The sequence below is a fragment of the Eubalaena glacialis genome, chromosome 7, assembly GCF_028564815.1.
Source record: "Eubalaena glacialis isolate mEubGla1 chromosome 7, mEubGla1.1.hap2.+ XY, whole genome shotgun sequence".
NCBI lineage: Eukaryota > Metazoa > Chordata > Mammalia > Artiodactyla > Balaenidae > Eubalaena > Eubalaena glacialis.
Window position 1 is genome coordinate 44,444,270 of NC_083722.1, and position 15,726 is coordinate 44,459,995.

Genomic DNA, 15,726 nt, shown 5'->3' on the forward strand with positions numbered 1-15,726 from the left:
TAAATAGAAAGATATAAGGTTTGAAAAAGAAACTGGTAGCAGCAAAGCCTGAAATTCAGGTAAAGTAAATATTTTTACCTGCATCTCATCAACCCAATTCAAAAGATCCTGAACAAATTTCATGTTGATTTCCTCTTCTGTTAAATTCTGATCCAGTAGAGACGACTTGAGAAGGGGCTTTCGGATCTGCATCAGCTTCAGAGTTTGCAGGGAATTTGTCTCCACTCCTGAGCTGAAATTTGGAGCTAATCCTGATGGGAAGCCAGGTGTATACGCAGGAGTGACAGATGGGGTCAGGCGGGAAGTCAGCCCTGACGACAGGCCTGAGGTCACGCTGGACGGGGTCAGGGAAGGCGTTAGACCCTGGGTCAGCCCTGTGTTCAGACTGGCATTTAAGGTCTGTGCAAACCCTGAGTTTAAACTCTGAGTGATTCCTGATATCATGAGCTTCGTCTGCTCCGCTGTCAGCACACGGCCTTTGCTGTACACTGAGGAACATTCATTCCTTAAGGCCAGGATGTCATCGCGCAGTTTTGCAACCCTGAAAAGAAAATCAAAAGGGATAAGCTATAATATAAGAGGCATTTTTCTCAAAGAATGAACTCTAATGTAAACTAGGGACTTTAATTAACAATAATGTATCAATATTGGCTCATCAGCTGTAACAAATGCATCACACTAGTGCAAGACGTTACTAACAGGAGAAGGGGCTTTGAGGGGGGATATGGGAACTCTGGACTTTCCACTCAATTTTTCTATAAACCTAAACTGCTCAAATAAATGAAGTCTATTTTAAAATGTCATTGTAATCATATTGATAAAAGTTTGCATAACAATTTTTTTCACTGAATGTTGTAATATAAGTACTCTGAATATTATCACGATTTTTATAACTATAATTTATAAAGAACACAATTACTACACTATAATATGATCATTCTCCTATATCTGACATGTAAGATTCCAAATTTTTGTTACTATAAAATATTTCTGACATGAACAAAGGCTTTTTTTCCTATATTTATTTAGATATTTTCTATGTTTAGAATTACTATAGATTCCTACAACTGGACTTACTGGGTCAAAGCATCATTTATAATTTTTGCTTTATACATCTCACATATTTAGATATTTACATATATAATATATATAGTATTCAACCTGAAAGGTTCCATTCCTACTCCCAAACCTACTTCTCAGAGATACAGATGTTTATGCACATATATTTCTTCCAATACTTTATTAGGAACATTTTCATGATAAGATAAACAGAAAACTGAAATGCTGACTTAAAAGATAATTTTCTCATACTGTCCCTTTTTCAAATATCACAATTGAATATTTCAACTGTATGTTAGTTACTACAGCATTAAATATTATACGTATCATAAAATTTTTTTCTATTACTTATCTTTGAAGAACAAAACCTACTGAACACACCCAAATATGATAGAATTAACGTGACACACATTTTCAACAAAAAAGAGCTAAAGAAATATTTCATAAAATTGTCACACTCTACATTCTTAATGCAGGTGCCATGAAACAGTCACCCAGAAGGACAGGGCTGACTAACAAGCACTCTTACCTCTGTACCAACTGGTCTGCCTGGTAGTATTTTCCATCAATAAGAATCTGTACATCAACTACATGCTGGCGTAAAAGGTTCTCACATTCAAGGACATACCCGGCAATTTCTGCTTCATTCTGAAACTGCACCCCAGATTCTAATCTTTTAGAATCCTGTATTTAAAAGAACTCAATATTAATTCTACATTAATTAATTAATTAAACAAGTTTCAAAACTAGCCTCAAATATAAAACTCAAAGTATTAGAACAGAAGCTACTTGGATTTTCTGTTTTCCCTTTTGCTTCAAAAACATGTTTTCCCTCAAGAAAGCAAAGTAATCATAATCTTTAACAAACTTTGTTTCAGTAGACCAATCTACCCAATGTTATGCAAAGTTTTAGTTCATCCGAACACACTGACCCATCTACTGCAATCCCAACAGCTCCTGAAATGAACTTACAGACTGGAGAGCGTTTCGGGCAAGCATCAGTTTGTCTTCACAAATGACACTGCCCCTCTGAACTCGGCTGGCAATCTGCTGCAACATGTCCAATCTAAAAGAAGGAACAAAATAAAATAAAGCCTCTCCCTCTAAAGTCATAGAGTTGGCCATCCCTGAAAAATGCAGCCCACCAAAAGAAAAAACACAATCCCACACCAATGACTCCATACCTGTGTCCATCAAAGGATTCATTGCCAAAGCTAATGCAGGAATTGATCAGCGTTGGACCACAATGAACTGAGAGGAAATTTTCATTTGAATCAAGACTGGTTCTTGTGCTAGTCGTGTTACTAAACACAGAATCACTGCTACGGTAACTGTAACTACTGCTGTGCATTCTTATCCTTGCAATGATGTTCTTTCCTCCACCATTAAAAGTAGACTCAAAAGTAGAAGGTCTACAAAAAGCGCTACTTCTAACGGTGAAGAGTGGCGGCTGAATGTTACAGCTTTTAACGGCTCCTTAAATATGCTCCAACGTGCATATTCAACACACAGCAAATAATACACTGATAGCTATTCAGAACAATCTCGCCTAGAGCCATGGGTTTACTAGCTGAGGTCTGCCTTTTGTAGCTTGCACTAAAGCCCTACAAGTATGGACAAGGCAGGCTGACTGGGGCGTCACTGGAGAAGACTTGCCAAATATTTTCACCAAGAGTCATCCACTTGCAACTGCCTTAAAAACAACTCTGATGCCTCCCAGGAGCCCAGGTACAATTAGAAAAGGTTATTCCGGCAAATCATCAGCTAAAAGAACACAAATAGTCAATCAGACCCTGATCACAGCTTTTTGGAAAAGGCCAGGTCTGTACTGAACAACACAGGGTTAAAAACTGATACTTGCAAGCACCTATAAACAAATGAGTTTGAGGAGAAGCAAAGTACTTTTCCTTTTTAACCACCATGGTGTTTGTTGATTAGGTTAAATTAACTGGAAAATTGTCCATTTACCTTTCTTTATAGGATGCACTCCCAGGAATGTTAGGTCTAATCGTACTAAAGTTACTTTACATTTTTAAAAGCCAAAGTGCTAAGAAGAATATCAGTGCAATGCTTGCAGATTTAATTTGTCTGTGCTTATTTTTCCTTTCTATAGGTTATTACCTGGCCTAAGATCATTGGCTCTTTCGCATCTGTTTTTTACACACTCCCATGCTGCACAGCTATTATTTTGCAATACAGAGTTAATGCCCAAAAAAAACGTGTTGCATCAAGAAAAATGAAGGCATTGAATCAGCCAAGCTCCTAAATATTTTCCTATCCCTAACACTGCAAGGCCAAACTGTTGCTTCTCCACCTAGAGGTAGATACTGTTCTTTTCAGAAGGCAAGAAAAGGAAATTTCAGAGTGCCATGTCAGATATATTTAGTAAAAGCTCAAATAGTAATAGCAGCCAGTACCTAACATTTCTGAAGCAATTGTTACATGCCAGGAAACTAACTAATCATTTTACAGACATACTCAGAACCACCAAATGCAGTAGGTACTATTACATCCTGTTTACAAACGAAGAAACTGAAGCTTAGAGAGGTTACTGAATCTAAGATTACATGGCTTGTACACTGAGCTAATAATTCATCCAGGATTGACTGGCTCCTAGACCTCGAACTCTTAACCATAGCATTCTTTCATTAACATATATTAAAATCCAGCTGCTATTCTGTCGACTAAAATCTACTGCGTACTCTTTCTGTGGCATCCTTTTCCATTCTTTCCGATGAGAAGCTGAGCATCCCATCTGAACCACCCAGAATTATCTCCTCCATAAAAGGTCCATCCTGGGTATTTCGAGCTTGTTCTGGTTCTAATGATCTAGTTATGTAGACAGAATATGCTGCTTTAACAAGAGTGTCATCAGTGATTTAATAAAGGCCTGACAAGTTAGACCTGCCCCTGTATCTTCAACACATTAGTTCATATTTCTTCCATGTGGAAGTTACGAGGGGGCACAGAGAGCATCAGGATACTGATAGCAGGCAGGGTGTTAAGTGTTGGCGACACAAGGAACTACAAAAACAGGAATTTGTCTCCACATTACTAGAGCTCACAACTGTAGAATGGGCAGCCCTTAATCAATCACAGACACAAATACAAAATTACAATGGAAATGAGGGCTATGAAGGAGCAATCCATATAAACAGGAGGATTATCACCAAGACGTCTGAACCAACCTGGGAGACTGTGGAAAGTTTCTGGAGGAAATTACATTTCAGAAGCCGAGATCTGAGAAAGATGAGGAGTAAAGAGGGGATGAAACAGACTTCCCAGCCAAAGGATCAGACAGTGCAGAGATCTCATAAATGGGGGAGGCTGGGACCTTGGCAAGTCAGAGCTCCTGAGAGGCAGACAGCGTGGCTGCACTACAGAAGCGAGGCAGCGTGGAGCCAGTCGGGCCTGAGGGCGATGCCTGGCCTGGCCACCGGTCCCCAGGCTGTAAGGCCAGCCCCGTGGACTCAGGCCACACAAGCCCCACACACCACAAGTCAGGCTGGGATGTAAGGACTACCCCAGAGACACATCCACCCAACAAATGTGTCCTGAAGACCAAGCAGGACCTTCCCCGGCAGCTGGGTGTAGCGGGAGAGAAAGGATGAAGGTGAGTGATGTTTTCAGGGCAAAAAAGCAGAGAGGGAACTTGAGCCAGCATTTACTAAGTGTTCTCTAGAAGCGGCCTCACTGCCCTTCAAATAGAGGGTTCACTGCCCCGTAGAAAGAGGGCCATAGCCAAAAACACAACAAGAAACGAGATAAGTTCATGGTTAGCCTATGTTATGTATGGATGAACTTCTGGATCCAGGCCCTGGTGACTTAAAAGTCAGTTGGAGAAATTCTCACGGGTCATCCTGATTGGCTTTAAAACTGTAACCACCGTATGAGATGAGATTTCACACACCAACCTAGGCCCTCTTCAAACACTACTTCACTGATCCCTCCTCAAACCTCTTGGAAGAGTTTCTAGATAAGAAAATGGAGAATCAGAAAGGCTAAGTGACTTATTCAAGGTCCCAGAGCCAAGTGAATGAAAAAGGTAAATGTTGGTCTCCAAAGCTTAAGTTCTTTCCACGACACAGGCTGACCCCTCCCACTGGACACCAGGGCACAGGACATCCCCTCTCACCTTTCCACTTCGGGACGAAGAGCCTTCTCCCTCTCCAGCATGGCAATGATGAGCTTTCCCCACTCCTTTTCTATGTCATTGGGATGATAACCCTGAAGGAGTTTGATGCGTCCAAATTCTATCCAAATCTAGAGAAAACAACAACAAAAAAGTTAATGTGAAGCAAAGACGTAAAAAATTATGTTTCTTACATCAAGGTAGATTATTAAAGATAACATTGGATACCATATGATACCACTTATATGTGGAATCTAAAATATGACACAAATGAACTTTACGGAATAGAAACAGACTCATAGACATAGAGAACAGACTTGTGGTTGCCAAGGGGGAAGGGGGGTGAGGGAGGGATGGATTGGGAGTTTGGGGTTAGCAGACACAAACTATTATATATAGGATGGATAAACAACAAGGTCCTACTGTATAATAGCACAGGGAACTATATTCATTATGCTGTGATAAACCATAATGGAAAAGAATATGAAAAAGAATATACACATATGTACAACTGAATCACTTTGCTGTACAAGAGAAATTAACAGAACATTGTAAATCAAGTATATTTCAATAAAATTTTTTTAAAAGATTACATTTGACAATACAAAGGAAATTTCTGCTTACCTCTAATAATTTATACAGGCGTTTAATTTTTGATTTTTCTGTCTCCTTTGGTGGAATTTCTGTTTCTTTAAACTGTAAATACTGATTATAAAGTGCCTAAAAAGAAAGGGAAAATAAATGAAGGGCCAAACTTCAAAGACCTGTTTTCATTATCACATAATGTCACCACTTCAAACGCTATTTACTCTGTCGCGTGCCCTCGGTGGCATTCCTTTATAAAACAGACACTCAAGGACGCTGCCGATTCCCAGCCAGTCAGTAACCAGGCTGTATGGGATCTGAGGAGGGTGCAATTATGGCTATGAGCCCTGATTCAACATAGGCTACCCAGCCATCTGGATAGTGAAAACCACAGCAGTATCTACTATGGCTCTACTGACAATCTCTCATTATCCAAACAAGAAGATACATACTTTAAAAGATCCACTTCCCAAGTGCTGTACTTTAGCTTCTAGTTTTTGGAAAAATCATCTGATGCAATTCCCATAAAAAGGGGTGGGGAGCATTCTCCTCTATTTCATGGTCTATCCTTGAAAACAGAATTCTCATCAGATAGATAGGACTGAAATTTCGTTTCAATGTCCCATTGGCCAAATTAAGCAGATCTTATAGTAAATGAAGACAGATGCTATTGGTTGCTGCTATTATTATAAAAGTTTGAACCATATAATTAAATTACTATCTATCTAATTTATGGATATTAACTTGGGAATCTCTTAAATGTGTTTATTATATTTATTAACAAGGACCTTATAAAAATTATGTTGATAAAGCATCTCCACATTTAATAAGTGTACGTTAATTACTTCATCCTAATTCATGCTGCTTTAAAACAAGTCCCTGCAAACATTCAGGCAAACACATTTCTTTGAAGGATTCCATTTAATGTTTTGCTGGCTAATAAAATTATTTGGTATTTCCCCACAATATATTTTTTTCCTGTATCACGTCCTATCCCAGGCACCAGTCAGTAATCTGTGTAGTCACTTGAACTTCTTTAATAATTTAAGAATCTGCATTAATCAGAAGCCAGCAAGAATTTACTCAAATGTCTGGACAAAAGGAATCCATCTGGAAATAAGTGGAACTTGAAATCTGAAAATTGGTTTAAACTCAAAATGCACCGTTTCAGGACGTCCATAGGTGAATAAGCACAGAATGCCATCATGGGCTACCCACTGTTCACAGTAGACGTGCTGATAGAAGGGGAAGGAAAGTTTTCCTGTCGGGAGAGGTTCCAGCCACAGAGGGAGACATCACACAAACAGCTTCAGCGAGAACTTAAACAGCATCACATCGACACATGCCAAGGAACTTTGTGCCAAGGACAAGCTCCCCGTGGCAACGCAAATAAAAGCTATTCCACAGATGTTCCGTATAGACGCATGGACACAATTACTAACGTTAACAGGGCCCACCCTGGGTTAGGACCGTTTTTTGCAATGCTAGTCTGATCGGGAAAACAAAGTCTGCAATTTAAGGAATTAGACTTTGTTGTTCATATTCGCATTACCCATTTCTTGAAATAAAGTACACTACTTTGCTATGACAAATCCCAATGTACAAAATGAGACAACTTATTTTCAATACGCTTCTATATCTGTACTATCTTTTAATATTTCTATAGTGTCTCTGCTCAAAGAGATGGACCCAGGTTCTTAGGTAGTAGTAAATGTTCTACTAAACCAGGAACTCATTTACTCTGGGAGTCAGGTATGTATTTTCGAATTCGTGGTGAAAGACGTTATGTACCTCTTGCCGTACCACAGGAGCCTCTAAGGCTGTTTTTTAACAGGATGTGACCACAGGCACAGGCCCTGCCACGGTCGCATTGCACAAGCTCCCGCCCCCCTCGCGTCCCAGCCATCTGCTGGCTCCAGGCATCTCCCAGGCACCAAAAAGAATCTGGCAACGTCACTTCCAGAAATCTTCCCAAATTAAACCTTAAAACTCTCAACAATTCAAACCAAAGGGACTAAAAATTTCTTTAAGATGTTGTCACTATTATCTTTTAATTATTAATGTTGACTTCCATTTTCTCTGTACAATAGGAGACGAATAAATAAATAATTTGCTTGATGATTAGTACCTTGCCAAGGGCAATTTTTCTTCAATTTCTGAAATGATAGAACCATTTCAGCATTATTTAAAAGTTTAATAATAAACTCAATCCTACTTAACTTCTATAGGGACACAGACCTTGAGTTCTACAGGATTATTAGGAAATGTTCTCTCGGACATAGTGGTCACATGGTGTCTGATCCACTGGACGAGGTAGTTGACCATATTCTGGTATTCAATCCATTTGACTTCAACATCCTACAACGAGAAGATGGCAGAGAAGGTCTGTATCTGCAGATTGTAACATTCACGTCTAACACAATCTGGCCAGAGGTCATTCTGTGGATTTGCAGGGCTTTAAGCCTGACGGAGAGGACCAGCTCCGTGTTTTCTTCCTTTCCACCCAATCCCAATCCTTTCCACTTAAACAGCCTTAAAAACACACTATCAACATCTGACCACTAAGACAAGCCTAAGGAGTGCCAGCTCTGATCCAGGGATCCAGGCTGCCTGAAGCACTGTGTTACAAAGGCTTCAGAGGCTGCATTGAAATGTAGCAGAAAAAAAAGAACACTGTGATCAATTTGGGGTGTTTTCTAGGCACTCAAGAAAGGCACTCAAAAGGCTTAGCCTGCATAAGCCAGGTTAGTTGCCCTCTCTGCCAACCTTTCTAAGTCCACCTTATATCTGAAACTCAAAGAGCTACGCGATACATAGGAAACCAGACAGGAGTGAAAACTAGAGGAAATGTACATGTGGGATGACTCAAGTACTGTTAGGCAAACTTTTTTTTAAATGGAGGAGACTGGAAAATTGTAAACTGCTATATTCAATTAAGTATTTGATGACTGCTTATGATGTTCAAAGCATTGTAATAAAAATATAATACTTCAAGACATGATCTCTTTTATCAAAGAGTTTCTGTCTAGATGAGGAGGCGAGAGAGTCATAATATAAACAGTTACGCAAAACAAAAAGCAGCATTTAAGAAGTGCTGAAATAACGGAAATGGGTAGTATATGTGAGGCGCTGAGGTAAGAATCAGGTGAGCATAAATGTGCCTCAAAATGATCACTGAAGGTTTCCTGGGAGAGGGAATCCCTGAGCAGTTGTACAATGACCAGTAATTGTTGGTGGCTGGCAGGAGGAGCAGAGAAAACATGCGGGATGGGGGTCAGGACTCTGAAACAGAAATGCCCCAGACACCACAAACAATTCATGTGGGGACTGATATGGGTAAGCAGAACTGATAAAAGGCAGAATTGAGGATGTCAGGACGTCTAGACTGGGTTGAACCTTGCAAGCCACATGGAGCCACGGAAGTTTTTCTAGCTAATGTGGCGACAATGTGCAGAGTTCATGGGAAGAGAAAAACAATGGAGAAAGTAAAGCCAAAAGAAAGCTCTCATCCTCATTCTAGTGAAGGGATAAGAGTGAGGAACTGGGTACAGGCAGTGAGAAGACCAAGCAAGGAACGGCCACAATAACATTTTGGAGCAATACTCAACCCTGAGTCACTGGCAGACACTGGAGCAGAGGAGGAGCATGGGACCAAGTCACTTGGGGACCAGCCGTTTTGAGAAAGAACATGAGGAGAGAATGGAAACAAGCCTCAAGCAACAGCACACAGAGGCGAAATAAGAGACTCGAAAGGGGAGCTCCCAAACCTTCAAAGTGAGACAGAATAAAGAAGAAATCTGCAGGAGGAGTGGAGAAGTCAGGGTGAGGGGGGTCCCCCCAAATGCACGTCATGTACAGGGTGTCCTGTCCTCCAGAAACGCACAGCACTTGTCAGCAGGACCAGCACAAAACGCACTGCTGAAATGAACTGCACAGACTTTGAGAAGCAGTGGACTAAATAAAGAGCCCAAAGCTACTTGTCAGAGACCATGCCCTGCTACGAAGAAGCTCCGTTAATTTGGCAAAATCAAATCGCCCTCCTCTGGGCCTCACCTTTAAGTGAGAAACCAACGCAGAGCTACCTTATCTCCTGGGATCACGTAAGTTAAAAAACTTGAAAGTGATTTCAAAAGTGAGATATTCTCTGCATACCTTCTCTGCAGAGAAGGATACCAAGTAGGGCAGCTGTAAAACAGCAGTAAGTTTAAAAAGAAAATCTCTAAATTAAGTGACCTATTAACTCAAATCCTTTAAAAAACATTTGATATTTAAAAACTGTAAACTCATACAACTTCACAGCAAAAAAAAAATCCAATCGAAAAAAGGGCAGAAGACCTAAATAGACATTTCTCCAAAGAAGAAATACAAATGGCCAATAGGCACATGAAAATATGCTCAACCATGCTAATTATTAGAGAAACGCAAATCAAACCTACAACGAGGTACCACTTCACACTGGTCAGAATGGCCATCATTAAAAAGTCTACAAATAACAAATGCTAGAGAGGGTATGCAGAAAAGGGAACCCTCCTACACTGTTGGTGGGAATGTAAATTGGTGCAGCCACTATGGAGAACAGTATGGAGGTTCCTCAGAAAACTGAAAATAGAATTGCCGTAAGATCCAGCAATCGAGCCTCATCTACCAGAGGGCAGACAGCAGAAGCAAGAAGAACTATAATCCTGCTGCCAGTGGAACGAAAACCACATTCACAGAAAGACAGACAAAATGAAAAAGCAGAGGACTATGTACCAGATAAAGGAACAAGATAAAACCCCAGAAAAACAACTAAATGAAGTGGAGATAGGCAACCTTCCAGAAAAAGAATTCAGAATAATGATAGTGAAGATGATCCAGGACCTCAGAAAAAGAATGGAGGCAAAGATCGAGAAGACGCAAGAAATGTTTAACAAAGACCTAGAAGAATTAAAAAACAAACAGAGATGAACAATACAATAACTGAAATGAAAAATACACTAGAAGGAATCAATAGCAAAATAACTGAGGCAGAAGAACAGATAAGTGACCTGGAAGACAGAATGGTGGAATTCACTGCTATGGAACAGAATAAAGAAAAGAAAATGAAAAGAAATGAAGACAGCCTAAGGGACCTCTGGGACAGCATTAAATGCACCAACATTCGCATTATAAGGGTCCCAGAAGGAGAAGAGAGAGAGAGAAAGGACCCGAGAAAATATCTGAAGAGATTATAGTTGAAAACTTCCCTAACATGGGAAACGAAATGGCCATCCAAGTCCAGGAAGCGCAGAGAGTCCCAGGCAGGTTAAACCCAAGGAGAAACATGCCGAGATATGCAGTAATCAAACCGACAAAAATTAAAGACAAAGAAAAATTACTAAAAGCAACAAGGGAAAAATGAAAACATACAAGGGAACTCCCATAAAGTTACAGCTGATTTCTCAGCAGAAACTCTACAAGCCAGAAGGGAGTGGCACGATATATTTAAAGTGATGAAAGGGAAGAACCTACAACCGAGATTACTCTACCCAGCAAGGATCTCATTCAGATTCAATGGAGAAATCAAAAGCTTTACAGACAAGCAAAAGTTAAGAGAATTCAGCACCACCAAACCAGCTCTACAACAAATGCGAAAGGAACTTCTCTAAGTGGGAAACACAAGAGAAGAAAAGGACCTACAAAAACAAAGCCAAAACAATTAAGAAAATGGTAATAGGAACATACATATCGATAATTACCTTAAATGTAAATGGATTAAATGCTTCAACCAAAAGACACAGGCTCGCTGAATGGATACCAAAACAAGACCCAAATATATGCTGTCTACAAGAGACCCACTTTAGACCTAGGGACACATACAGACTGAAAGTGAGGGGATGGAAAAAGATATTCCATGCAAATGGAACTCAAAAGAAAGCTGGAGTAGTAGTACTCATATCAGATAAAATAAACTTTAAAATAAAGAATGTTAAAAGAGATAAGGAAGGACACTACATAATGATCAAGGGATCGATCCAAGAAGAAAATATAACAATTACAAATATATATGCACCCCCAACATAGGAGCATCTCAATACATAAGGCAACTGCTAACAGCGATAAAAGAGGAAATCAACGGTAACACAATAGTGGGGGACTTTAACACATCACTTACACCAATGGACAGACCATCCAGACAAAAAATTAATAAGGAAACACAAGCTTTAAATGACACAATAGACCAGATAGATTTAATTGATATTTATAAGACATTCCATCCGAAAACAGCAGATTACACCTTCTTCTCAAGTGCACATGGAACACTCTCCAGGACAGATCACATCTTGGGTCACAAATCAAGCCTCGGTAAATTTAAGAAAATTGAAATCATATCAAGCATCTTTTCCAACTACAACACTATGAGATTAGAAATAAATTACAGGGAAAATAACATAAAAAACACAAACACATGGAGGCTAAACAATACATTACTAAATAACCAAGAGATCACTGAAGAAATCAAAGAGGAAATCAAAAAATACCTAGAGACAAATGACAACGAAAACATGATGATCCAAAACCTACAGGATGCAGCAAAAGCAGTTCTAAGAGGGAAGTTTATAGCAATAAAATCCTACCTCAAGAAACAAGAAAAATCTCAAATAAACAATCTAACCTTACACGTAAAGGAACTAGAGAAAGAGGAACAAACAAAAGCTAAAGTTAGTAGAAGGAAAGAAATCATAAAGATCAGAGCAGAAATAAATGAAATAGAAACAAAAAAAAAACAATAGCAAAGATCAATAAAACTAAAAGCTGGTTCTTTGAGAAGATAAACAAAACTGATAAACCTTTAGCCAGACTCAAGAGGGAGAGGACTCAAATCAATAAAATTAGAAATGAAAAAGGAGAAGTTACAACTGATACCTCAGAAATACAAAGCATCATAAGAGACTACTACAAGCAACTCTGTGCCAATAAAATGGACAACCTGGAAGAAATGGACAAATTCTTAGAAAGGTATAACCTTCCAAGACTGAACCAGAAGAAACAGAAAATATGAACAGACCAATCACAAGTAATGAAATTGAAGCTGTGATTAAAGATCTTCCAACAAACAAAAAGTCCAGGACCAGATGGCTTCACAGGTGAATTCTATCAAACATTTAGAGAAGAGGTAACACCCATCCTCCTCAAACTCTTCCAAAAAATTGCAGAGGAAGGAACACTGCCAAACTCATTCTATGAAGCCACTATCCCCCTGATACCAAAAGCAGACAAAGATACTACAAAAAAAGAAAATTACAGACCAATATCACTGATGAATATAGATGCAAAAATCCTCAACAAAATACTAGCCAACAGAATCCAACAACACATTAAAAGGATCATACACCATGATCATGTGGGATTTATCCCAGGGATGCAAGGATTCTTCAATATATGCAAATCAATCAATGTGATACACCATATTAACAAATTGAAGAATAAAAACCATATGATCATCTCAGTAGATGCAGACAAAGCTTTTGACAAAATTCAACACCCATTTATGATAAAAACTCTCCAGAAAGTGGGCACAGAGGGAACCTACCTCAACATAATAAAGGCCATATATGACAAACCCGCAGCAAACATCATTCTCAATGGTGAAAAACTGAAACCATTTCCTCTAAGATCAGGAACAAGACAAGGATGTCCACTCTCATCACTATGATTCAACATAGTTTTGGAAGTTCTAGCCACACAATCAGAGAAGAAAAATAAAAGGAATCCAAATTGGAAAAGAAGTAAAACTGTCACTGTTTGCAGATGACATGACACTATACATAGATAATCCTAAAGATGCCACCAGAAAACTACTAGAGCTAATCAATGCATTTGGTAAAGTGGCAGGATACAAAATTAATGCACAGAAATCTCTTGCATTCCTATACACTAACAACGAAAGATCAGAAAGAGAAATTAAGGAAACGATCCCATTCACCACTGCCACAAAAAGAATAAAATACCTAGGAATAAACCTACCTAAGGAGGTAAAAGACCTATACTCAGAAAACTATAAGACACTGGTGAAAGAAATCAAAGATGACACAAATAGTTGGAGAGATAGATCATGTTCTTGGATTGGAAGAATCAATATTGTGAAAATGACCATACTACCCAAAGCAATCTACAGATTCAGTGCAATCCCTATCAAATTACCAATGGCATTTTTTACAGAACTAGAACAAAAAAATCTTAAAATTTGTATGGAGACACAAAAGACCCTGAAAAGCCAAAGCAATCTTGAGGGAAAAAAACGGAGCTGGAGGAATCAGACTCCCTGACTTCAGACTATACTACAAAGCTACAGTAATCAAGACAATATGGTATTGGCTCAAAAACAGAAATATAGATCAGTGGAACAGGATAGAAAACCCAGAGATAAACCCACACACCTATGGTCACCTAATCTATGACAAAGGAGGCAAGGATATACAATGGAGAAAAGGCAGTCTCTTTAATAAGTGGTGCTGGGAAAACTGGACAGCTACATGTAAAAGACTGAAATTAGAACACTCCCTAATACCATACACAAAAATAAACTTAAAGTGGATTAAAGACCTAAATGTAAGACCGGACACTATAAAACTCTCAGAGGAAAACATAGGAAGAACGCTCTTTGACATAAATCACAGCAAGATCTTTTTTGACCCATTTCCTAGAGTAATGGAAATGAAAACAAACAAACAAACAAAAAAACAAATGGGACATAATGAAACTTAAAAGCTTTTGCACAGCAAAGGAAACTATAAAAAAGAAAACAAAATCCCATGCCTGGGTGTATATCCAGACAAAACTCTAATTCAAAAAGATACATGCACCCCAATGTTCATAGCAGCACTATTTACAATAGCCAAGACATGGAAACAACCTAAATGTCCATTGACAGATGAATGGATAAAGATGTGACACATATACATACAATGGAATATCACTCAGCTGTAAGAAAGAATGAAATAATGCCATTTGCAGCAATGTGGATGGACCTAGAGATTATCATACTAAGTGAAGTAAGTCAGAAAGAGAAAGACAAATACCATATGATATCACTTATATGTGGTATCTAAAATATGACACAAACGAACTTATCTATGAAACAGAAACAGAATCACAGACATAGAGAGCAGACTTGTGGTTGCCAAGGGAGAGGGGGTTAGGGAAGGTGTGGAGTGGGAGGTTGAAGTTAGCAGAACTATATTCAATATCCTATGATAAACCATAATGGAAAATAACATGAAAGAAAAGAATGTGTGTGTGTGCGTGCGTGTGTGTGTGTATATATATATATAGCTGAATCACTTTGTTGTACAGCAGAAATTAACACAACATTGTAAATCGACTATATTTCAATTTAAAAAAGTCATATTAAAAAAACTGTAAAAAGCACTATCAGAGAATTCAGTCAATTCTGAGTCAGCAGCTTCAGAATGGAAAAATCAATACTCACGTTTGCACCAATGCCTTCACCACCTTCAGGGACTTTGGGAAATGCGTCATAGAGAGATGATACATAAGTTATTACTGATTTTTCATCAGGTGAGGAGACATCAACATCTAAAAGCAGCAACATGAATTATTTCAAAATGCTGATCAATTACTTTGGATCAGACTTTCCAGCCCGTGGACATCTGGTCAAAATAATCACTCACCTTCAGGATCCAGAAGTCTTATAACACCGATTTTTTCTGCTACATAGAAAGCGTGCTCTAAATTTGCAAGGTTGCTTTGAACAGCAACAGTATTCATGTCTATCAGGTCCGGCCTAGGAAAAAATGCACCATATTAATGGTGTTTTTCACTTGCCAATTCAACATGAAATTTACATGTGTACCTATTGACATAACAACTCCTGCAAATATTATTATGAAGCCTGCGTTGAAATACAGAGTTTTTCATCCAGTCTTTAACATTGCTCATGTGAACTAAAAATGCCCCCTGCCACATCA

General features: G+C 38.8%; 1 protein-coding gene across 1 annotated transcript in view; it reads right to left on the bottom strand.

The window, feature by feature from the left end:
* Nucleotides 1-15,726, bottom strand: part of LOC133095287 (dystonin-like) — a 497,948-nt gene that overhangs the window by 173,833 nt on the left and 308,389 nt on the right. The window contains 8 exon segments of the mRNA XM_061196431.1: nucleotides 79-541; nucleotides 1,589-1,743; nucleotides 2,032-2,125; nucleotides 5,195-5,322; nucleotides 5,816-5,911; nucleotides 8,015-8,134; nucleotides 15,228-15,334; nucleotides 15,430-15,542. Coding sequence (XP_061052414.1) covers nucleotides 79-541; nucleotides 1,589-1,743; nucleotides 2,032-2,125; nucleotides 5,195-5,322; nucleotides 5,816-5,911; nucleotides 8,015-8,134; nucleotides 15,228-15,334; nucleotides 15,430-15,542 — 1,276 coding nt within the window.